Source organism: Leptonotus elevatus, chromosome 11 (genome assembly GCF_054856555.1).
Source record: "Leptonotus elevatus isolate MCC_2025b chromosome 11, RoL_Lele_1.0, whole genome shotgun sequence".
Lineage (NCBI taxonomy): Eukaryota > Metazoa > Chordata > Actinopteri > Syngnathiformes > Syngnathidae > Leptonotus > Leptonotus elevatus.
In genome coordinates, this window is record NC_141249.1 from 21,508,776 (window position 1) to 21,531,793 (window position 23,018).

The following is a 23,018-nucleotide window of genomic DNA, read 5'->3' on the forward strand; positions in this document are numbered from 1 at the left end:
CTATCCTTGACGTACAGTAACTGTCTACACTTATAAACTAGTTTGTCTCTTTACATTCCTTTGATGTTTTATCATGTTTTTTATGCAATAATCTTATTTCTTTTTTTATTGTATACATGTAACATTATTATTATTATTATTATTTTATGAATTTCGTTCGTAAGGCAGGTTACCATTGTACAGTTATTGGAGTATCAAATTATTCCTAGCGGTGGCGCTAATGCTCCCGATATATGTTTACCACCCCCTAAACAAGGTAATGAAGAAGTGGACCGCTGATAACTGAGCAGAATGCAGATATACATGAGCATATAATATAAACTTATTCATTTACAGCAACAACGCTTATTTAGTTTGATACATTTTGCTTCTACCAGCACATGTGTTGATAGAAAAACACTTTTACGTATTTCTAATATAAACTCGTTAAAGTGGACGCTGACGACGTTAGTTTAGCTTGCTAGCGGCAAACAGACGGAGACGCTAAGGTTAGCTTAGCAGCGAGCCAACTTTGTCGTGTAGGGAAAAAAATGTGTAAAGTTCGACTTCTGAGAACGTTGGTGAAGCAGCGGCTAAACGTGGCCGTCGAAGAGATATTTGAACTGTTTGAGAGGACGATAGCAGAGTTTGAGGAGGAACTTCGTTGTGGCAAAGAGGAGAATGAGCGAGGACAACGCAAACTGCTGGACGCGATGCCCCACGGTCCATCACACGAAGCAGGTTTGTTTATTTTATTTCCCCCCCCACTACTTATTGCAATTTACTTTTTGACAGACCAGCATGAAAACAACATCTAAAAAAAAAAGAAGTGATGTGAGTATTCAAGGCCAGCAACTACGAAATATAGACAATTCGCTTAATTCCAATATTTGTTACATGTTGATTTATTCTCATAAGTGTATTCTTTTCATTCTGTAGCGTTTTCCTTGGATAGACTGCTTCCAGTAGTCAATACATTATATTTTGTTTATTTTGTGCACTGACACAGTAGTGTGTCTTTCTTATGTGGTGCAGATGTGTGGCAGGCAGAGAATCAAGAAGAAGAAGAGGTTCCCTCTGAGCAGCAGGAGGAGCCAGCAGAACTCTCCCACATTAAAGAGGACGAGGATCAGGTGTGCAGCAGCCGGGATGGGGAGCAGCTTCAGGGGATGGAGGAGGAGGCCGATGTCAATACGGTGCCATGGACCGGCGTTTTTGTGAAGCGTGAAGATGACAAAGGTCAGTCCTCACAGCTTCGTCACACAAAGTGACGAGAAGGTGTCCACTAAATATGGACAAAAGTATGACATATTGCAGTATTAATATTTTATTTCTGATAGTAATAAAGATTTTCTTTCACCTCCATGTGAAAGAGGACACGTGGAACAATCGGGACGGGGAGCGACTTCAACAGGCGGAAGAGGCCGATGTGATCACGTTCACACTGACTGGCGTCCACGTGAAGAGTGAGGAGGATGAAGGTCAGTCTTCACGGCTTCATCACAATCCGAGGGAGAAGTTCAGTCGACACACGGCAACGGAAGCTGTTGGAGAAAGCTGCGACGAGCCCCACTCGCAAGCAGACAACTTTGCTTCGCTGTCAGACACGGACATGATGCCGAACTCGTCTGACGTAGATCAGATCGGCGACCCCGGAGAACCTTTGGAGACTAATGAGCAGTCGAAAGGTGATACAACACATCACACTGACATCAAACACAGTGGAGAGAAACCTTTTCCTTGCTCGGTTTGCGGTAAGAGATTCTCCTCCCAAGAGTTGTATGAGTAGACACATGCTAATACACACGGGAGACAAAGCATATTCCTGTTCCGTTTGTGAGAAACGATAAATTTGACATTGTTCAGTTTGTACTAAAGGTTTCCATTTTTGGATTTGAATTGAAAATGCACACTGGCGAGAAAACGTTCACTTGTCCGGTGTGTGCTAAAGGTTTATCTCGCAGGTCGTATCTTATCAAACACATGAGAACGCACACGGACAAGAAACCTTTTACTTGTCCGGTTTGCGCTAAAGGTTTAACGCGCGGGTCGTATCTGAGACGACACATGAGATCGCTCATCGGGGAGAAATCTTCCTGCTCCAGCTCCTCAAGTCCACGAGTGACAACAGAAGCTGACTGTCCTGAACGCGGCGAAATGTTTGCCAGGAAAGGAAATTTGAAAAATCACGTGTTGATGCACAGCAGGGCGGGGGGAAAAAAGTCGACTTTAAAAATGGGTCGACTGAAAATGTCTCCTGTTAAAACATCATCTGTAAGTGACTTTTAAGATACTATTACATGTGTCATGTAGATATAATGATGTATTTGTGAGCTAAATGGTTGTGTGTTTGTTTACTTTGGTAAAAATGGTCATCGCTAGTGCGCTAATGCTAATCCAGATTGCTAACAGTTTAGGCTAATTCTGTTGGTGTTTAAAGTGTATAAGGGAATATATTGAATTGTCTTTTCAAGGAATGACATCAAAAGGAGCTGATATAGCGAGGAGATATCGGGAACGTCGAGATGCCGACCCGGACCGAAGAAAAAAGTATCTTGACAAAGAACGGGACAAATGGAAAAAACAAAGAGAGACTGGGAAGAAGAAGAGCGTCCATGAGCTCAGTGAGATAGAAAAGTGGGCCTTAAGAAAGAAATGGAGAGAGGCCAAAAGTCAAGCCAGGGCTAGAAACAGGACCGGTGCTTTGCTACAATCGGAAACGCCGTCCAATTCGCTTGCAGCTGCGGAGTTTCCTGAAAATCGTCCTGCGCCAGGTTCGATTATTGGAAGTTTAGCTGATGAGATCTGATTGATTTGAGCTGGAACAAACAAGAGGGAATTAAGCTCTTAAATGTCAATGTAAAACGAGCTCTTGTATATTTTAATGTAAAAATACACCGGTGAAAAAACTGTAAAAATATTTGTAGTTATTTATTGTCTTTTATGTTTTGTCATGTTTTTTTCTATGAAAATAAATTATTCTCACAAGTGAGCATAATCTTTTGTGTGATTCCTTTACGGACAAATAAGGGCCAAATATTATTGTTTGAAAGTTTGACCAGATAGATCATACAGTATTTGTTTAAGAAGGATATTTATTTTGTTATGTTTTGGATTTGTGCTGTTTTTTTTTGGTGCTACATATGTTATATATGTGTGTTTACCATTACAACCAGACATCAACTGTATTGTGGCCCACCGTGAAAACACCACTTTTGACACCACTGCTCTTTAAATATACTTTAAACGGAAGCAGGAGATGATACATCTATAAAAACAATTTTTTTTGTTTGATAATAAAAACATCCATCGCTGCATTTTTTTGATAATCAATCTAGCTGTCTCCTATGTATGCCAGTTGGTGGCGGTAATACACATTAAACGTATTTGCCAAACGCCATTAAACACCAACAGAAGAAGAAGAAGAATGCGGAAGTAATCCATACAGCGGTCTGAGCGAGAGCGCGCACCGGAGTAGAACCTAATCTCGTTTCCCTCCCTCGTTCTTGTTGCATTTGTTTTTCGCGCACTACATACGACTGACGTGTGACACAAGACAAAACAATCGCGGCGTTTGACCTTAAAACTCATCGAAGCGAACGATCGTACAGACGGTAGCTTAGCTTGCTAGCGTTCAAATTAGCTTCACGTCACAAAGCAGCGAGCCAGCGCTATCGTGGCAAAATGTGTAAAGTCACCATATTGAGAGAATTAATGAAGCGGCGACTAAACCTCGCCGTGGAGGAAATTTACCAACTTTTTGAAAGAACCATCATGGAGTACGAGGAGGAACTTAGTCGAACAAAGGAGGAGAAAGAGCGACAAGGCCAACTGCTGGGCGCCGTTTTAAAGTCTCATGGTGGCATACAGCAGGCAGGTTGGTGGACTTGTTTTTACTACTATTTAACACCATTTATACCATAATGCATTATACTATATTACATTTGAGTCTTAACTTAGTAGGTCTATCCAATACATGGTTTTGGTTAATGATGTTTTGCTGCCCTTGCGTGTTACAGATATGCAGCAGGTGTTGATAAGTCAAGAGGAGGAGCCAGTGACAGGGCACCCCCTCATTAAAAAGGAAGAAGATGACGTGTGGAACAGTCAGGATGTGGAACAGCCTGAATGGCCAGAGGTGGTGGCGGTGGAGGAGGACGAGGAGGTTGATAACGCGTTCGCCAACGAAGCTCACAACGAGCAAAGATGCTCGGATCCAGAAAGCACCTTCGCCCCACTATCAGATGTAGAAGATGACTGCGATTACGGGAGAGAGGAATCTTTCTCTTGCCCGTTTTGTCATAAATTATTCTCCTCCAAAGGAAATATGAAGAGACACATGAAATCACACCAACAAGCGCACAAAACTTTTACCTGCTCCGTTTGCGCGGAAAGCTTCCCAACGAGAGGGCTGCTCCGATCACACCAAAGACGGCACGTCGTCAACAACTCCGACAGCCAGAAGTTCGAGTGCTCTGAATGCGGCCAAGCGTTTACAAAGCTTGCCCGTTTAAACAGACACATGGCAAAGCACACGGGAGAGAAACCTTTTGCATGCTCGTTCTGCGGCAAAAAGTTCACTTGGCATTACGCTTTGAAAAGGCACATGAGGTCACACTCGAGCAGGGAACACTTCTCGTGTCCGGTGTGCGCCAAAGGCTTCACCACGAAGTGGTACATCGCAGTGCACATGAGAACGCACACCGGCGAGAAACCGTTCCAGTGCAACGTGTGTCAGAAACAATTTCATTTTAAGAATGGCTTTAAGAAGCACACTTGCGTCGTGGACAACCAAAATGCAGGAAATGAAGACGAAGGACGGCTGGCGAACTGACTTTGAAAGAAGCTAATGCTCATGGCGATTATTGAATTGATGTGAGACATTGTTTTGAAATTGAAATTCCTTGTTGTGAGTGAGATTTTTTTAATTCTAAACAGTTGGGATGTAATGATATCCAAACATTACGATATGTCGTGATATGAACCTAACAATACGATAATTAGCATGGTACTGAGAGGAGGGTGCAGACAAAAAAGATTAAAAAAAGGTGTCAAATTTCACAATATTGTAAAAAAAAAAAAAAAATTTTTTTTTGTACATAACTGACATAAACAGGCTTGACAAGTCATTTTATTGTCATGTGTTCCTATTGAATTAGTGGCGAAAAGTATCATGGTCTATGACTCTAGTTCACAATGCTCTGTTTGACTCAATCGGGCGGAACGTTTTTTAAAGTTTTTTTTTTTTTTTACTGATGTTACTGCTTTTAATATTGTAACATGACGGCAACAATATTACAGCACTTTTAATATTGAGACGAATCAACGACATCGCCACTCTTGTTACATCTCCACTAAACAGTTTTAATGCCAATTTCTTGTTTAAAGAGTTTTACAAAAACAAATTCGAGATTTTTTTTTTTAAATGACACTTATTGGATGGGAACATTAAAGTAATTAATATTTTTTTTGACAGTTCAAATTCAACTACATAATACATGCTTATACTTAATTATTGTATTAAATGTATTTACATTATTATGAGCACAATTGTTTTTTTAGGGGGGGTATTTTTTTTTAGAAATATATATATTTATATATATATAAATTCAATGCAGATTTTTAAACTTTTTTTAATACATGTTAAGTTTAAAACTCACAAAAACATGGATGGTGCAAAGTACGGAGTATGCCCCAAATAGATGTTATGTATATAAAATGAATAGATAATACTTTCATAACTTAAAATATTAAACAATAATTAACATATTTTAAACGTATTAATTTCTAAATTGTATTTCCTGTTGAAGGGTTTTAATAAATACTTAATGAAAAAAAATGAATGCAACATAGAATCACGTTAGGGCAGTATACAACCTGAAGAGGGCAGTCTTGTTCCATTAAATAAACATGGGCCGGAACCCCACAGTCTGTAGCAGAACTCGGACTTAATATTAAACAACATAATGTACAGTATGGCAAACATCCCTATTGGGAAAAATACATGGGTTTTTAAAAGTGCATTGGATGTGACACAAATTGCTTTTATTTGATTTCAAAACAATGGATCCCATTGGAAAAATAATGTCAAGTGAATCATTTTTTTTCCACCCGTCAGCATCGTAAAGTCTTTATTAACTGCACAAACAATGCTTTGAGGAACAATTTGACATCCTTAACTGCCAATCATCTCAAATGCAGTCAAGCTTCCACAGGATGAAGATGTCCTCCAACCACGTGAACCTCAAATCGGTGCCGTGTATCTCCTCCGCTCTACTCTCTTTTTTTCACGAGTCAGCATCTTTTCACTCGATATATTTAATTCACACCTGACCTCGTGTGGCAGGGCGTGTGACTTGAACCTAAAAAACAGGAAGTGGCAGCAAATATCCCCCTTAAGGCTCTCATCTGTCCTCACTTAACTCGGCCTTGTTGCTTGAGGCCCAAATTGTTGTGGCCATAACGGACTAATTGCCCATTTGCGAGATAACAGGAAACTGTCTCGAACCTCGGGGTAAAAACAGTGGCTCCGCATCGACCACCCAATCACTCACTCTCACTTTCTTTTTCTGCCTGGGGGACACCTTGCGAGACAAATTAGCCGCTGTGCAGCGTTTTGTAAAACTCAATTACGGGTATGTAATTTTAGAAATGTGAAGTAAACACACTTGATTGAGACGGGATAAAAGGCAAATTAAACCTCACGCATTAACAATGCTGAATAAATGCCTTTAATTTAAAGCGGGCATTTGATCGGAAATGTACTTTTTTTTTATTGCTTGTAAAAACATCTTTGGAGTAACTGCCCAGCCGTCAAACGTTAACCAGTGAACAGCCAACTACACGCCCATTGACTGACGCCCACGTCACTCACCGGGCACGCATTCAAAGTCACAGATACTACAGTGTAGAATGTGAGGATGGTGCCCCCAGGTAGACAAAAATAATACCTGCACCTCCCACGCACTTTGCAATTGTTTTATGTGTTATTGTTTAATAATAATAATAAAAAAAATATCTGATTGATCGGTGGGATTATCGGTATAATATTGAAAAATATTTGAGCTTTTGTGAGTCAGAAAAGGCATTTATGAGCAAGTAACCGTGGTTTTCAAAGGAGTTATTTGGTTTTGCATCGTTAGTAAATCAAACGATGATGTCATTGGCGAAACTGCGCTTGTTGATTCGACAAGCAGCCTCAAAGAAATCAATTATTAGCAAGAACACACGAAGAGCTTTGTTAAAGAGCACTCGAATTGCATTGCAATAAAATCAATTTGTGGTTCGTGTTTGTCGAGTGTCTGGTGTAAAGTGTCCAGATGACAGATGCGTCCCGCCCCAAAATTAATAGCCGAGCTCGGTTACAACTGCGCCACGTTGACAGGAATCTTATTTCCAACATCCTGCGGCAGATTTCCTGAGGTATCGGTAACATACGACACGACGACAAATCATCTGTACCTTTGAAACGTGATACGAACTGTTGTCCTGCTCCTTTTGACCCTGCGGCGTATTAATATGACGACTGCTGTATATTTTGCTTCTTCTTTTTTTCTTTTTTTAGGTGAAAGCTATAAAACAGATTCCTATTAAATTTTGGAATATGAAATTGAATGCAGTTGTTTTTCAATGCATCTTTGACTCTGGTCCTTCGACAACGTATCGACAACCTCGACTATTAATGGCCCCGCATTCCATTCGGGGTTTAGTTGAGCCTCCTCATCCGGGACGCAAACTTGGAAGGCTCCTAGTGAAAGCTCATAAAAGTAATGAAAGTCATTACCTTTAAGATTAAACTTCCTGCCAGTGAGGATCTTTAATCTCGGAGTAAAATTGCCCTGCGAGGAAAATGTAACTGGCTACAGACGTTTTATGAGTGCTGCGCCTCCCTGGCTTAAAGGTTATTGCTGAAGTGATTTGTGGTAGGGAGGGGGGGGGGGGGGGGGTTTGGTTGGACCCCCTATGCACGACCTTAAAAACACACCATCTTTCAAAGGTGTAGTCAAAGTTTATGGTGAAAAAAAAAATGCAGGGACGTTGCAGTATTAAAAATGAAAAACAAACATGCTGTTTTAATCTCTTTACGTTGTATTTTTTTTTTTTTTTTTGAAAAGCAGCCACTGACATTCTGTCACGGGGAACTCCCAACGGAGGAGGTCAGACGCCACAGTGGCAGCCGAGGGATTGGAGCCGACTGCCGGCCGCTGAAATATTTATGCTTTTCTTGCTGTGTGATTGTACGATTTTTGACAGCGGCCGCGACCCCCCTCAAACCCCAGACCCCCACGCCCACATACATAAACTCATAGACCCATAAGTGGGATTCTTGTTTTGGTGTTTTGGCATCCCGAGGCACCGTTTTAAGTGTATCACAACACAAGCTGTTATGTTAGATTATGATTTTTTTTTTTGTCCAATCAGATTTCAGCCTCTGTGTCGCCATGTCAAGCTAATCTGTAGCGCTAGCTGATATAAGTCAAGATATCACTTAATATAGCAGCTAGCCAGTCAGCTAACCTGCATTATGATCCAAAGTGATGACAGCGGCCAGCTAGTCAGCAGCTAGCTACCAAATGTTTGCGCGCAACGTTAGCAATCGGGAACACTTCCTGTACTTTGATAACAAGTGGCGACTAATGAAATAATACTCATAAATTAATGTACAATTGTACTTACATTTGATTACAATGTGTATAGTAGCTAACTATAAGTTACCACTGTACTTCGTTTGATCACAATTGATGATGTGTCCGCCAGCTAACTGTTTGTAAGTTAGCTTGGAGCACGCAACGCTAGCCGATAATGTTAGCTATGGAATACAGTGCCTTGACTTTGATGACATGGGATGGGACTAATATGGCAGCTAGCCAAGCAGCAGCTATTTATCAAATAGACCTTTTGGCTTTTTTTTGGTTCTTTTTTGTGTGTGGTGGTTTTGAGTGTTTTTTCTTTCTTTCTTGTGTCTTGTTCGACAGCAGGGTTCTGTTGTGTGTGCTCAGTTTGAATTGGATGTTGGTTTTTGACTTAATAAAAATAGCAAAGGAAAAAAACTGTGTGAGTGCTGGCAGCTAATGTTAGCAATTGGCGACACTTCCTGTACTTTGAAACAAGTTAAGGGCCACCGCTAACTATTGACCAGCTAAATGTTAGCAGTTGACTACACTGTACATTGATCACAAGTGACAACTAACGAAATCAACTAACCGTTTGTAAGTTAGCTAGTAGTACTTGGCGCTATCAGATAATGTTAGCTATGGAATACAGTGACTTTGATGACATGAGACAACTACAGCAGCCTGCCAGTTGGCGGCTAACTAGCGAGCCAGCTAATGTCAGCAGCTAACATTGGCCTGCCTGCGGATGCTTATGTGCCAAAGTTGTATTTGATCTCCCTCTACCTGCTCAACTTGGCAGCGCATCCAAAATAATCACAGATTGATGGAGGCGGCCGCGGTAGCTCACGGTAATAATATAGTCGGAGCACATTGGCCGGCGCTAACTCGCAACGCGCCGATGAGCTCTCTTTCACACACTGTGAATCATTCTCCTGCGATTCATTCGTTTAAAAAATGTTATGTCGCTGGCTGCTGCTGCTTTTCGGAAAGGATTGATCACATTTTTTGGAGTGCGAGTGTAAATAACCAAACAATTCACCACAGTGAGGAAAGAGATTATTGATTAAATAGAGCATGGGAAGACAACACGCCCAATCAGTTATTCATTACATAGTGTTGTGGCAATGTTACTGTAATAACCACTGGGAAATTCTGACGAGTCTTTTATTGTTTATGAGAAGAGGAGAGATTGCAGAGGTGAGGGATTTGAGTCAGACTTCAATATTAGTGCTTAGGAATGGTTTTACTAAAATGTATGACCGCAACTGGATCTATGTAGTTCTATTCAATTAAGAAAATACTTGAATGTCTGCCCCATCCATTCTCTGAACTTCACTAGGGTCAGAGGTCAAAGCAGTAGTAGTGTTTGGTTGTTATCGACACTGGAAAAGTTAGATGGAAAAATCTGTCTTGGTCTCGTCGATTATGCCCACTTCTGTGCCCCCCAAGAAGTGATCACGAGGCTGGCTTGAAAACCACAAAGACAAAGCGATGAGCCACTTTTTTTCGCCTAACCAAATTAGCCGCACATTAATTTGTCTCGTCACACAGGAGATTCGGCTAACGCTATTGGTCGCGCTCATCAAGAGCCCCAAACAAGGTTGTTTTTCTCTCAATAGGCCTTCACGAAGTTGCTAAAATAAGAAAGACATGCGGTTGACTTCCGCTTGAACCTTTATATGTACTTAAAATTCGAACCACTGCTCCTCTGTATCGAGAGGAACCCACGAGGTGGCTAGGGAGTTCTGTTAAAGATACCTCTTGGGGGCCACCTGGTTGGTGATGTGTTTTTGTGTAACGTCACTGGGCCCAAAGACACGGTGGAAAGTCTCGAGCTTTCCCCGGTAGAGTTGGACGAAGTGGTTTGGGGTGAAAAAGGAAGTCTGCGATTCCCTTCTTAGGCTGCTGCCTCTTCGATTCGGCTATTGAAGTGGAGCTCTTGGCACCATGTTGGTGACCCCTGCTCGAATCGGTCATTATAGGTCACATCATAGACAGTTGCGTAAGAATGTACAGAAATGAATCTATGACTGTTTACATTTTACATCAGTGACCTATTTAGGGTATAAGACGACCCTCCCGGCATGTTTTTTTTGTCACATTAAAAAGTGCCTTCCCCATCGGTGGCTGTTTCACTCTTTCTGACTTTCTTTCGCTTTTCATGCCGCTCGGGCCTAATGCCTGCCTACTGCGACACTGCGAGCGGGATGAAAGCAAAAGGATGAGATACTTATTTATTTATTTATTGCCATCACACAAACTTTGACGGAAGATAAAACAGCCCAAGTTCTTTTGTTGAATCATGGCTCAAAGTTTCGTTCTGCGCAAGGGGGGGGGGGGGGGCAAAGAGAATAATAAAGGTTCATGGTGGAATTCAGGAAAACCTTTAGGGGAAACTAAATATTAGAGTGGCGTCAGCTACGGATGATAGTGCGTGTATGCGCGCTCTCCGGCGTTAGCCAGACGGGATAAATTACGAGGATATCGGGACGCGTGGAAGAGACGTAACGACACAACGACAACGCGATGCTGCCGATGCGGTTACCTGGAATGAAAACAGCTTTATGGGGATTTATATGGCCAGTTTCGGTCCATTGTTGGTTTGCGTCGCCCTCAACAGCCTGATAGTGTTGTTTCTTGGCCGCAGTAAACATGATGAAACATACGGCGGGGGGAGAAAGACAGCTCGTCCCCAAAGGAGTTTACCAAAGTTCAGCCGCTAGAATATCGATGTGGCGTTCTGGAGAGCAGGGCTTGGAAAACTTTTGGGGCCAGGGACCTTTGACAGGGGAGAAATGTTTGGAAAAAAAACCCTCCGTCGTATTATGGCCGCTAATTATCATACTTGAATGAAGTATTGTAATTCAATCATGGTCAGAATTAACTCTTGCTCAAAATGCTCACACGCAGACTAACCGAATGAGGACAAGCAGTATAGAAAATGGATGGCTGAAAGTGTCAAACATTAAATTGAAGTGTATTGCGAGAAGAAAAGAAATGACAGTAAAGGTCGCCATCGCTCAAGTCTAGCAGTCAAAATCACCTTCAGTTTGACTTTTGTTCGACTGTAATTTACATCAATCCATTTTTTTGGTGCTCACTTTATAAATTACAGTGATACAGCAAGTTGCGGTTATAGATGATGATTTTCCCATTTTAAAAATAATCCAATCCAGTGTGAGTTTATAAAATTGAAATGTCAGTATGAACGAAGGATTTTGGTGTTTTTGTCAAAATGTTACAGTCATCATTTTTGGCCTTTGTGTTGTGAAACGGGTTGAATATTTTTTTTTAAGGTACTGTAGTTACAACAGTGACCTCTGCTGGTTGAAGTAGTTCCTGACTGGTGAAAACTGAGATACTAATGGATTATTCTGTAGGTAGGGAGGGAGGTCAAGGTATTTTACATTACCACTAAATGTAATAAGAATTTTAAAATGACATTTGATATTTTTATTTAAAAACAAGTTGTAATGTTATGAGAGTAAAGTGACATTTTTTGAAGAAATTATACGTTTTTTTTTAAATTAGCAAGACATAGTCATAATTTTCCCAAAAATTAAAGATACCTTTTTTAATATGATATTAGAGTCAAAGTTTAACAAGCAAATATTATTCTTGCAATATTGCGTTTTTTTTCTGGAAAATATGCTTTAATTCTAAAAAAAACAAAATCAAAACAAATACTTTTTTTGTCCTAAAATAAAAAAAATCATAACAAATACTCCTTTTGTCCTAAAATAAATAAAAAATAGAGCTTTATTCCTGTAACAATACGCCTCTTGTCCTTAAAAAAAAAAAACAACAACTTTATTCATGCTAGGACATCAGATTTCTGTGATAACACATAAAAAAAATAACATCAGCGCTTTTAATTAGCCCAAAGCTAAAACAAGGAAGACTAATTGGATTATTAAGTTTGTTTTGTTGCTTCAATTTGATCAAGTATGCAAAAATGGGAAATGCCTCTCAGCGTCGCAATGTTAATCAATAACACCATCGCTTCATTTTGAGATCATAACGTTTATTTCAGGAGCCCGAACTGGCTTGTTGAGAATAGTCCAACAGAGCGTACAAAGCCATAAAGTATTCACTCTGGATGTAAACACTCCCCGGACACACACAGATGGAAAACTCCTCATGCACTCAAACTCTCTCCGAACCAGGTGTTGCTTCTCATGCAAGACGCACACAAGCGTCTGCTTTGTAACAAAAGAGAAATAAGGAAGCGTTTACATTCTTGTTAACAGGGTGTCCTGATGACGGAAACAAATCCACGGTATGTTTGTTATAAAAAAACTGCAGTAAAGCTCCGAGGTCAATTTGACCCGCGGGGTATGTTGCGGGAGGTTGCAAGTAGAAGAAAGCAAATTCATTCCGTCACTCATCTATTATTAACTTTTATATACTTACCATTTCAGTATAATTCTTTATAGTTACAGTATGTACATTTTAATACTAGCTTAAAACTTTTGAATGTAATAATAAAATTTTTTTTTTTAAATAAATTAATAAATTAATAAATATTCAAATTTGCCTCTTAATTGCCTAATCCAGGGGTGTTCCAACTTTTTTCCTCCACTTTTTGTCCTTGCGACATTCGTGCACATTTTGAGGTTAACTTCCCTTTTAAAGCAGTGTTTACCTGTGGATCGTTATATTGAGCAAATTAATTATTCATGTGAAATGTTAACAAACAAGACTTTGATCTGAGCAGAAATGAAAGGAAAGAATGTTTGCTACTTAAAAGTTATTCTCATTCACGAGGCATTATAAAGAGAATTCTTTATGGAGAAAGTTTTGTTACGTATCGTGAAACGCTTTATATAAAACCAATTTAATATCACGGTTATGATGATGATTATTAGTAATTGTCACACGCTTGACGTACAGGTAGTAACTATTTTACTCGAACTGTTGTTTATATTGGATGTAATTCCACTGCCGACCACTAGATGTCGGCGCAATTTTTGTGTACATTTGAAAGAAGAAGAACGGAAAGAAGAAGACTTCAGCACATCCTAATTTTTGTTGAAAATGATTGATTGTCATCTGCTACAATCCTGCTTTTTATGCCTACAGATAGTGAAGGTTTGTTTTATAATTGTACGCATAATTAATTTTGCGTGGAAAAAACGGGATTTGTTAACTGTACGCTGTTATACTACAATATTTTGTTTTAATGCCCTTCTAGCTCTCCATCAATATATTCAATGTTTTGTGTTTGTATTATTTTAAACTGTGTGTTTACAAACCTTAAAAAAAAAAGTTTCATGAATGCTATTAAAAAAAAGAGTATTTTAAATCGGGTATTTCTATATTGCTTTTTTTGATTACAGGCAGCACGGCAGGCTAGTTGTTAGCATGTCTGCCCCACAGTTTGGAGTGAAATGGGTCAAAGCAACCCGCACAGGTGCGTTAAATGACACATAACCCCCAAATAACTGTTTCAGACTGACAGAATTTGTCTCAACTAAGTAAAATACATTAGCGACGGGCTTTTGTGCATATTTCCGTCTCCCTGGCTGTGGATGAGATTGTTGCAGAAAGGCTGTTTTGGTTTAGTGCGGCGGATTAACTGGTAGGATGAAATCACATTTGAACGTGTTAATCACACCAGTCGGCAAGCCTGCGGGTGTCATTATTTTAGCGGCAAATTATTCATGAGTCGAAGCTTTAAAGTGTCGTTGGCGCTTTGCCAGTTGCTGGTGAGGGATTTAACTCGGGGGGTGGTTAACCTAGGGCACGGGGGCCACATTTGCTTCAGCCTGTTGTCACATTTTGAAAAAACAAAACAAACATCCAGCACGTTGTTGTGAAAATATGTAACCTGCAAAAAAAAAAAAAAAAGGGGCTGAAACTATTACAGCTGTTAAAATTCATTAGGTGCAAATTAAACTTGTTTTGAAGGCACTGCAAATGTATGAAAAATATACATTATGTATGCAAACAGCCACGTCTCTGGAGCGCCTGGTATTTTTCTCTCTCCATTATTTACTTATTGATTTTCTCTTGCATTTTCCTGTTAGTATAAATTGCTCAGTAAGTGCATTTTGTTTTCAAATGTGAGAAATTTGGCATCCACGTAAACCCTTTGTGACATTGAATGTTGTGTTTGATTGCTTTTCTATGGATGAGATTAGAAGAAATATTATGCATAATTTATGCGTGAAAACAGCCCAAATTCCATTTTGTTCTCAACCGAACTGCTTTTCTTGCGCACATTGTGTAACCATGCAGCAGTTGATGAGGAAAAGTAGAACATGTTGTGTTCCCATGGTGTTAATCAGAAATTCAGAGCCTGCATTATGAATCATCATAACAGTCTGTTGATGTTTTTCCGCATTTGACTAAATATTTACTTTTTTTTGTCCCTGAAATATTAAACGCGCAGCATGGGTATTGTTACTGTGAAACTGTTGAATCTGACTTTTGTTTTGTTTTCATTTACATGTCATTAAGACAAGAGGGGATCTCAAAGAGAGGCGGCGTCTGTCAAGGCTGCCCGATCCTGATAGCATAGTTGCTTAAGTCATATTTGAATATTTTTTAGAAAACAAGAATTTTTTTTTAATGACTTAGGCATTTTTTTTTATGTTATGAGGAAATTCATTTGTACATTTTACTGTGGTCCTTCAATACATTTCAGAATCAGTATTGCTTTGAGATAAGAACCACCATTCGGGTGATATTTGGCTCTGACAGTAAAGCTATATATTCTTTATCCCCTGTGAAAAACGTGTTGTAACCAGCATGTACATCCATGTCTGTATTTTACTGCCACTGGGTGACCAATGCACATACGCGAGAAAGAGCTGCACAATTGGTCATCGTTATTGCTATGTTTTTCTAATGCACAATATTGTAGAGTGCTATTTTCCTTAAAAAAAAAAGAAAGTTTTGGTTTGGGGAGGCTGGAACAAATGAATGGTATTCACATTCATTTCAATGATGATTTAATAGGGCATCAAATTCAAGGAAAAAAAAAAAATTAAAAAAATTAAAGTATTCTTATCGATATTGCATGTATGGACTATGAATTAGGCATCAAAATCCACCATTTTTATCCATCTCGGGGTGCGGCCATTTTGCCACTTGCTGTCAAAATGACATCACAGCGCTCAAGAGCTCAGATAATGACTGTCACATGACCAAACCCAGAAAACAGGTGAGCCGTGATTGGTCGTTACCCGAGCCTTAGGATTGTGATGTCATTTTCAGTCGACAGTAAAGTGGCAAAATGGCCGCTCCCTTATGAATTTGGTTTGTTTGTCTATATTTGTAAAGAGACTTGCCAGTTTTAGTTAAAAACCAGTAGTTCTTCCTTTACCGGAACGGAACGTCAGTACTTTTAGCACCTGTGCTTAATTAGTAATTAACTTATTCCATTCCAGTGCGCGCGTAATTCTACTTCAGGTTTTGACACCAGCGGGTCTCCTTCATTAGTCTCCAGCGGTTCCGGGGGAGAGAGAGAGAGAGAGAGAGAGAGACTGGAGAGTCCGCTGTCAGCCTGAAGACTCTCCCTCCCTCCTCTTTCGAACAAGCCCAGCTGGCCCGGCCCGGCCCGTCTTGTCTCGGGGAGGGGAGGGAAGTCTTGGAGCTCATTTGAATGAGCCGACAAGGGGGCGGCCGTGCTCACTCTTGAGTGCAGCTCGACTGCGAACGCGCCTCGGAGAGCATCGATAACCGGACCGGAGAAGCGAACAAGCGGATATAATTTGCTTTCGAACCCCGGCGCGGCTGATTCAGTGCCAGCCAGCGGCGCCCACCTCCGGACACTTGAGTCGGGGTGACCCCCCCACCCCCCCACCCCGCAACCACCCCCCCGCGTGCGTGGCCATGTGTCGCCGCGTTACATAGACTCTTTTGTGGGTTGTGTTTTGGACCGGGGGGACAGGTGGTGGTGAAGTCTGGGACATAAACACTCACAACCCCCCCTCCACCGCCTCCTCCCCTGTGGATGTCAGGCCGGCGTACGGACTCCGGGCTCGGCATAGACAGGTGCGACGGGGAGGAGTAGTTTGGACCGAACTCCCTTGGCGATCACGCGGATTTTGCCCCCCCCCTCCAATTAAGCGGAACACATCCTCACAACAACTCCGAACATTTTTCTACCACTCCAGACTAATCAAGGTAAGTGAGAGCAACTGTTCGGCGTGCCGCGCTCCACATTGGCTTGTGTTGATTTAACCCTCCCTTAATGTGCAATATCATTACTGTCCTGCATCCTTCTGCTTATTTTTCCTTCCAATTTCTTACTGCGTAGCTCGCAGCCACGCACTAAAACGAGTACAGATTCTCATCGCCGGACTCTTACAGTACCACTGGAAAAAAAAAAAGAAAAGGCATAAAGGGAGTGATTTATTCATGTAATTGTTACGGCAGCGCATATTCACATTAAAACCGCCTCAGTCAAGCCAGCGTTTTTAATTGAGACGCTTGGGATTTAACCTGCAGTGCTTGCCCTTTCCCACCCCTCATATGTATTATGCAATATGCTCATTATAAATCGTTCAAATGAATGCGAGCTGGGAAACTTGCAAAACATCGTTCGTGGTCGACTCGAGTTGGACTTGACTGATGCGTCAAGTGCGTTGTTGTGTCTGCTGCTGGTTGCCAATGATGCCCACTGGCCTCGTGGGCGCTTGTGCCACCTCTCATTCCCGGCTCTTGGCATCCTGCACTGCTCCACGCTCACCGGACACAACATTAGGCACACCTGCACTGCACAGTTGCACCCCATGCAAAAAAAAATAAAAAATAAAAATAAAAAGCCCGAGCATCAAAATTTGTCTTTGCAACGATGCTCAGTGTCCATATTAGACCCTTGGGACATTGTGTATAAAAATTCAACAAACAAACGCGTAAAACCTCAGCTCGAGGGACTGCAATAAAAAAAACTGCGAATGACTATTCTAATAAACATTTGTTGCTTCTGACTTGTTTTAAATTTTATTTTAATATGGCCTGTAGTGGACTTTATTGAAAACACATAATTTACGCCCGGTAGAGCAAAGGTTTCCCCACAATAATTATGCGACATATCAGGGGCCAGGAGGTATAAGCTGGCTACTTATGTGTTAAAGTTAGTACTGAAGTCATGCAAAATGTAATATTTCATCTTTTAAACCATTTGGAGGGCAATCAATTTAATTTGATTTGATTTATATATATATATATTTTTTTAGATCTGTCATCTTCTTTCTTAGTTTCCCTTAAATGAGCAAAAATTGGCAAAGCTACACAAAAAACAAAATAGTTCCTAGCAACCATAAAATGTCATTTCAAAATTGAACTACTGGTTTTCCTTTGTTTGTTCACCAGATGGCGCTACTCTCTCCCCCCCCCCCCTTATTCAAAGCATGCAGCAACCATTAACTTTTTTTAAATTTTTTAATTTTTTTTATAATATGCAAGGGTGTCTTGATACTCAAGGCACTACTGATGTTGCTGTTCAGTATTAAATGGTTAAAATCCCCCGATCATTAAGTGTTTTTTTAGGATAATTTTAATCAGGTGACAACCGACTTTGCCTTTTTTAGAACTGCAGGTATTATTTTTGGCCACTTGGGGTCGCCATCTCCACGTTCTGCACTATACGATCTGTGACTTCGGTGAGTGACGTGTGCGCCAATATTAGCTGTGGTTAGCCAGTCTGCGTGTTGAGTGTGTTGTGCTCACAGTAGCTCTGTATGAACGCATTTTGTTATCGCAATCTTTGATCACTCATGAGCACATTACTAGATGTTCCGTGTGGTAGGTATTAATTAGGTAAGCAATTTTTGCTTCACATTTGTTTTTTTTGAGGGGAATCTAATTCATCAAGGTAATAATTTCTGCGTTACATTACAGTACTATACTGTATAGGTGGTCTTTATTTTTTCCATGAGAGCCGCTGTAACTAGCTCCACATTTCCCTTAAATTTCCCCCATTGGCGAGCTGCACGTTGCTTTCTTTTTATAGTGGGTCCCCTGTTTCAAATTCAAATGGCTTTTCATCCGTTGCCTTTTGTCCATCCCCTGAAGTTTGTGGACTGGAAAAAGGAGACAAGAGGAGTAAGTGGCGTCCTCAAAGGGGTTGGAGCCCGAGTGTGAGAGAGCGAGCGATGAAGTAGACTCGGCCAACGGAATGACACCACCTAAAAACGACCGTTCTGTTGCGCGGAATGTGTCAATCAGTCTTTGCTAGACAAGAGTCTTTAAGTCCCCCCCCCCCCCCCATTCATTTTCTTCTTCTTGTCCTTTGGGCTGTCACCCAATTGAATCACAGACAGATAGATAGCTAGCTAGCTAGATGGACGGATAGCTTGTCAAATAGCTAGCTAGCTAGCTAGCTAGTCAGATATATAGACAGACTACACTTGTAATAAATAAATAATATTTTTCTGACCAATGAAATTGGATTTTCTTTCCTCCCTGGTGGCGCAGTGTTTGGAAAATTACATGTGATGGAGGTTCCACTGTTGATAAAAAAAATGGACATGATGTTCAGATCCCATCTTAAGTTGATCTGCTATACAGGTAAATTGACTTACAACGTTGGTCATGGAATGAATTCAACTCGGGTAGTGCCAAATAATCCGGATAGCCTACTTTGAGTGCAGCAGTGCCCCCCCCCCCTCCCTATTCCTCCCACCCCATCACTTAATTGCAAGAGACGCGCTATCAGAGGGAATGAATGAATAGACAACAGAGGGAAATACCTGCCTGATCGGATCTGTGATCTCCTCACGGGTTCAGGGTTTTTTAATTTGTTTAAAAGCAACAAACGCAATACCGTGCAATCTTGGATGGCTGCCGGGAGAAAACCCCACTGTGGTCTTTTAACCCTTTTTAAAGCGGCATTTTTGTGTGTGCTTGTTCTATGTTCGAGACTTATTTGGACAGACTCGCGTAGAAACAAACCGCGAATGTCGTGGTTGTAATTAGTTGGAGCGTTTGTTTCCTTTCAATGAGCTGATCTTGGGGCCACGAGAGACTTGACCCCCCCCCCCCCCCCCCCCCCCCCCCCAAGTGTGTTAAGTTACGTCCAGTCCAGTCCAGCCCTAAAATATTTTTATGTGCCCTGTTTGGGGACCACTGCCGGCGCTTCACATACGTTTTGAACCATGAATCATCATAAACACATCCAACTGAAGGCCTCTGTCAAGAGTTTAATTTCTTCTCACGGGCATGGCAAAGCATGTCTATTTTTCACAGGAATGACATAAATAACCCCGAACCCCTGTAGCATGCTCTCCTACTGCCTTAAGAAATGAGTCCGCGGCGGGCAAGACCATGGAGAACAATTGAAAAGGCGCAGTGGATGTGAGAAACGGAAAGTAAGAGTTGTGCAGAAAATGCTTAATTCAAGAGCACATTTTCATCTAAATGAGATAACAAGAGGACTGTGACCGGGTCGCTCCGCGCGGGGTTGCAGTCATCCAAGGTCGCGGTGCTTATTACACTTTTTTTGGCGGGATTTTTGTTCATCCCCCAGTGCTTCCTCTTCTCAAAGCTTAACAAAGCGCTCAGTGGAGCTTGGCTAATCCGGGCCGAGCGCTGCCCGGTGCTTTATTGTAAAGTTAGCTCATTTGAGGAGCTCTGCAACACGTCTCATCGTATGCGCCTCCCGTGACACATCCCTGGCTTTTTTGGTCAATTGCAGCTTTTTATTTTATTTTATTTTTTTTACTAGGGCTGTGTTTACAAAAATCGCTGAATCCTTATCAAATGGGTTTTCCTTTTCATAGCCCAATGTTGATTCATAAAACCATAAATCGATTATTTTAATGGCTTTTTCTTATAAATTCATGAGAAAATACAAATTTAAAAGCCAAGTATTTTCTTGCATTCACGAAAGACCTGACTCAGAAACTTTAATTAATTTACAATTATTGAATTACGATTATGCAAATAGTATTATTTTTATTATTATCTCATATTAACATCTAAGTGATTATAACACATGTCGCTTTTATTAGCAAAAAAACAAAACTAAATCATTTGACCAACTCCTGCCTTCATTGAAATCAAACTAAACTCTTGTGATTCGAAATCTAAGGGATTCAGAAAATTACTATTGATACCCAAACCCAGTTTTTACAATATACAAGTCAGAATTTTGAGTCTTTCGTGTAGTACCACTTTTTGCCACAACATGCCAGGCAGCACTGAGCTCTGGAAAAGGTGCAGTATATTTTAGAAGCAAGAAGATGAGGCAGGGAAGTTTCTCTACTAAAACTAAAGTCTAAAACCGTAAAATATTTATTCCAAGTATAGAGAATATATGTGTGATTACTGTTGTACGCTTCAAGTTGCTGCTCTGTGTGTTAAATTTGTTGGAAGGTTACCATAACATATTTGCTAATTTTGCTTAGCCCGCCTATTGTGTTTCACATTATATGTTAGCAGTAAGCTAACTCACTTAGATTCTATCCTGATGTCCCATACTTAAAAGTAAATTGCGTAAAATAATTAAACTTTTTTTTTTTTTGTGTTAAGACAATAGAGTGGCATTTTTTAAAAATATTAAAATCATGTAACTCCCAAAAGTTGTGATGTTTTTGTGGGGCCGGAATGGATTAATGGTAGTGCAATGTATTTAGTATTGCAATATGAAAACATCTAGTCGCGTACGCTATAACTTTTTCTCATTTATTTATAGCTTTATTTTGATATTCTGTTGCTACGCCGTCTTCCTATTGCGTCACCACTCTCTGGATCAGGCATGACAAATCCATTCAACATGTTCAGCAAATGTGACAGTTGACTCAAGCGTAGGTTGATTGGATAAGAGAAAACTAACACTACTTGCAATATTTCCGTTTATAACCTTCAAACTTTGCACTTCCAACTTGCTTTGTCAACAAGAGTTTGCTCTCCACTGATGGAGACACATGCGCTGCGTTGTGTTTTTTCTCACGCCAGCCGTCGCCCCCCGCACCCTTTGCCGTGGAGCAAATGTTGTAACACATTTGCCATAAAACAGGTGCTTTGGCGCGAGGATGTCATCGCTCATTGCCTCTCAATTTAGGCACCTGTTGGCCCGGGGTCGCTCAACAAGCGTTCCGTCGGAGACAAACGCGGCGGGCGTACTTACGGCGTGGATCCACGTTCTTGTAAATATTGGCCGGCTTAAACATCCTCCCATGAGTGCCTTTTTATTGATTGAATTCTCCTCGCCGCTACCTCATATTAGTCCACTTTGCAGCTTTACGTTCTCCAAACCTATTAGCTTTTCGGCCCCCTCCAAAATACACATTTCTATCTCCGCCGCAGTATATCAAGACACGCGCCGGGAGTTTTGGTTGTCTTTGCATTTTTCCGCCTCGTAAAAGCAAAAATGACTTTTAGAATTCCAAAGCCGTCCACCATCCAGAATGAGTCTCCGCTTTTTACTGTGGATAATCCCCGGGCCCTGCTGTCAGCGTTTCTTGCAGCGTTCGCTTGAAATAAGTCAAATGAATGCATTAGAAAAGGAAAGTGGCCGTAACACTTGAGGGTAAGTAAAGAAAACCGGGCCTTGCTTTTTGCTCCTTCTTGGAAAACGAGCCGTAAGGAGAAACATTCGCTTTGCGAATATACTGTCCGCAAACAGCCACTTGATGATGGTCTTCTGTTTTTGATGGGTTTCGGTCGAGGACGAAAGTATTGCGACACAACAAGTACGGTTAAATGAACCCCCGCTTTTTTGATGTATGATGATGATGATGCCTTGCTAATAGCGGCAATGGAAATGATGCATCTTGATTGCGTGACTAAAATCTTTGTTGGGGAGGAGCTAAGTTGAGTCTCGGTTTAGTCTATTAAAAAGACAACATCGCTATTTTTTTTATACTTTTAAAGGCCGTAGCCACACCCACTTATGGTGCATTTTTATTTATTTAGCTATTTTTTTTTGCTTAAATTTTGGCTTGTAACAAAAACGCGGTAGGGGAGAATTCAACCAAGCGGCACTTGTAAGTCTTAAAGATGGAGTAGTAATATTGAAGGCGAGTCAGGATTCTAGCCCCACCCCTTATTGATTTGATAGATTGATTTTAATGGATAAAGAGGTGGACCAAAGTGAGATCGACAAGGCCCGCTAGCGAACGCGGCGCAGCGCAGTGTGCTTGTTTTAAAACCTGCCGGCTCAGCTTCCTTCGGTCTTGTGGCGCTTTCGCTATGTTTTCTCCCTTCACACGTTCTGTCATCGCAGTGGACTCCTGTTACTTATTAAAACCCACTATTTGAAGTATTCCTCAGCGCCTGTTCTCACTTTTGCTGTCAAGACAACGGAGACTATCACGTGACATCACTTTTGAGGGAGCGGAAAAGAAAACTGTAGCAAATAAGTAGTCGTACTTCAAGCTGTTTGTCACTTTCAGTTGAAGTTTACTGTACAGCTGACACAGGAAAGACGTGAATAGTATTTAAACACTAAAATGTAGAATCGAACCATTT

At 40.9% G+C, this 23,018-nt stretch overlaps 3 protein-coding genes across 4 annotated transcripts in view; all 3 read left to right on the forward strand.

The window, feature by feature from the left end:
- Nucleotides 1-266: 266 nt before the first annotated feature.
- On the forward strand, nucleotides 267-2,971 carry LOC147166450 (uncharacterized). Its single transcript, XM_086089245.1, has 4 exons — nucleotides 267-720; nucleotides 1,015-1,218; nucleotides 1,353-1,667; nucleotides 2,454-2,971. Exons 1-4 carry the CDS (start codon nucleotides 531-533, stop codon nucleotides 2,786-2,788), a joined length of 1,044 nt encoding a protein of 347 aa, XP_085945371.1. The 5' UTR covers nucleotides 267-530; the 3' UTR covers nucleotides 2,789-2,971.
- A 142-nt stretch (nucleotides 2,972-3,113) lies between these two features.
- LOC147166451 (uncharacterized) lies at nucleotides 3,114-7,885 on the forward strand. The gene is made up of 2 exons (XM_086089246.1): nucleotides 3,114-3,856; nucleotides 3,999-7,885. Exons 1-2 carry the CDS (start codon nucleotides 3,664-3,666, stop codon nucleotides 4,811-4,813), a joined length of 1,008 nt encoding a protein of 335 aa, XP_085945372.1. The 5' UTR covers nucleotides 3,114-3,663; the 3' UTR covers nucleotides 4,814-7,885.
- An 8,183-nt stretch (nucleotides 7,886-16,068) lies between these two features.
- sema6bb (sema domain, transmembrane domain (TM), and cytoplasmic domain, (semaphorin) 6Bb) overlaps nucleotides 16,069-23,018 on the forward strand; it is a 157,845-nt gene continuing 150,895 nt past the window's right edge. For both annotated transcript variants that reach the window (XM_086088785.1, XM_086088786.1), the window contains exon 1: nucleotides 16,069-16,727. The gene's annotated coding sequence lies outside the window, so the exon portion shown is untranslated. The remainder of the gene's footprint in view (nucleotides 16,728-23,018) is intronic.

Coding starts and splice junctions, on each gene's coding strand:
- LOC147166451 (XM_086089246.1), top strand. CDS start 3,664: ATGTGTAAAGTCACCATATTGAGAGAATTAATGAAGCGGCGACTAAAC. Junction 3,857..3,998: donor TGGTGGCATACAGCAGGCAG/GTTGGTGGACTT, acceptor TGCGTGTTACAG/ATATGCAGCAGGTGTTGATA.
- LOC147166450 (XM_086089245.1), top strand. CDS start 531: ATGTGTAAAGTTCGACTTCTGAGAACGTTGGTGAAGCAGCGGCTAAAC. Junction 1,219..1,352: donor GAAGCGTGAAGATGACAAAG/GTCAGTCCTCAC, acceptor TCCATGTGAAAG/AGGACACGTGGAACAATCGG. Junction 1,668..2,453: donor GACTAATGAGCAGTCGAAAG/GTGATACAACAC, acceptor TGTCTTTTCAAG/GAATGACATCAAAAGGAGCT.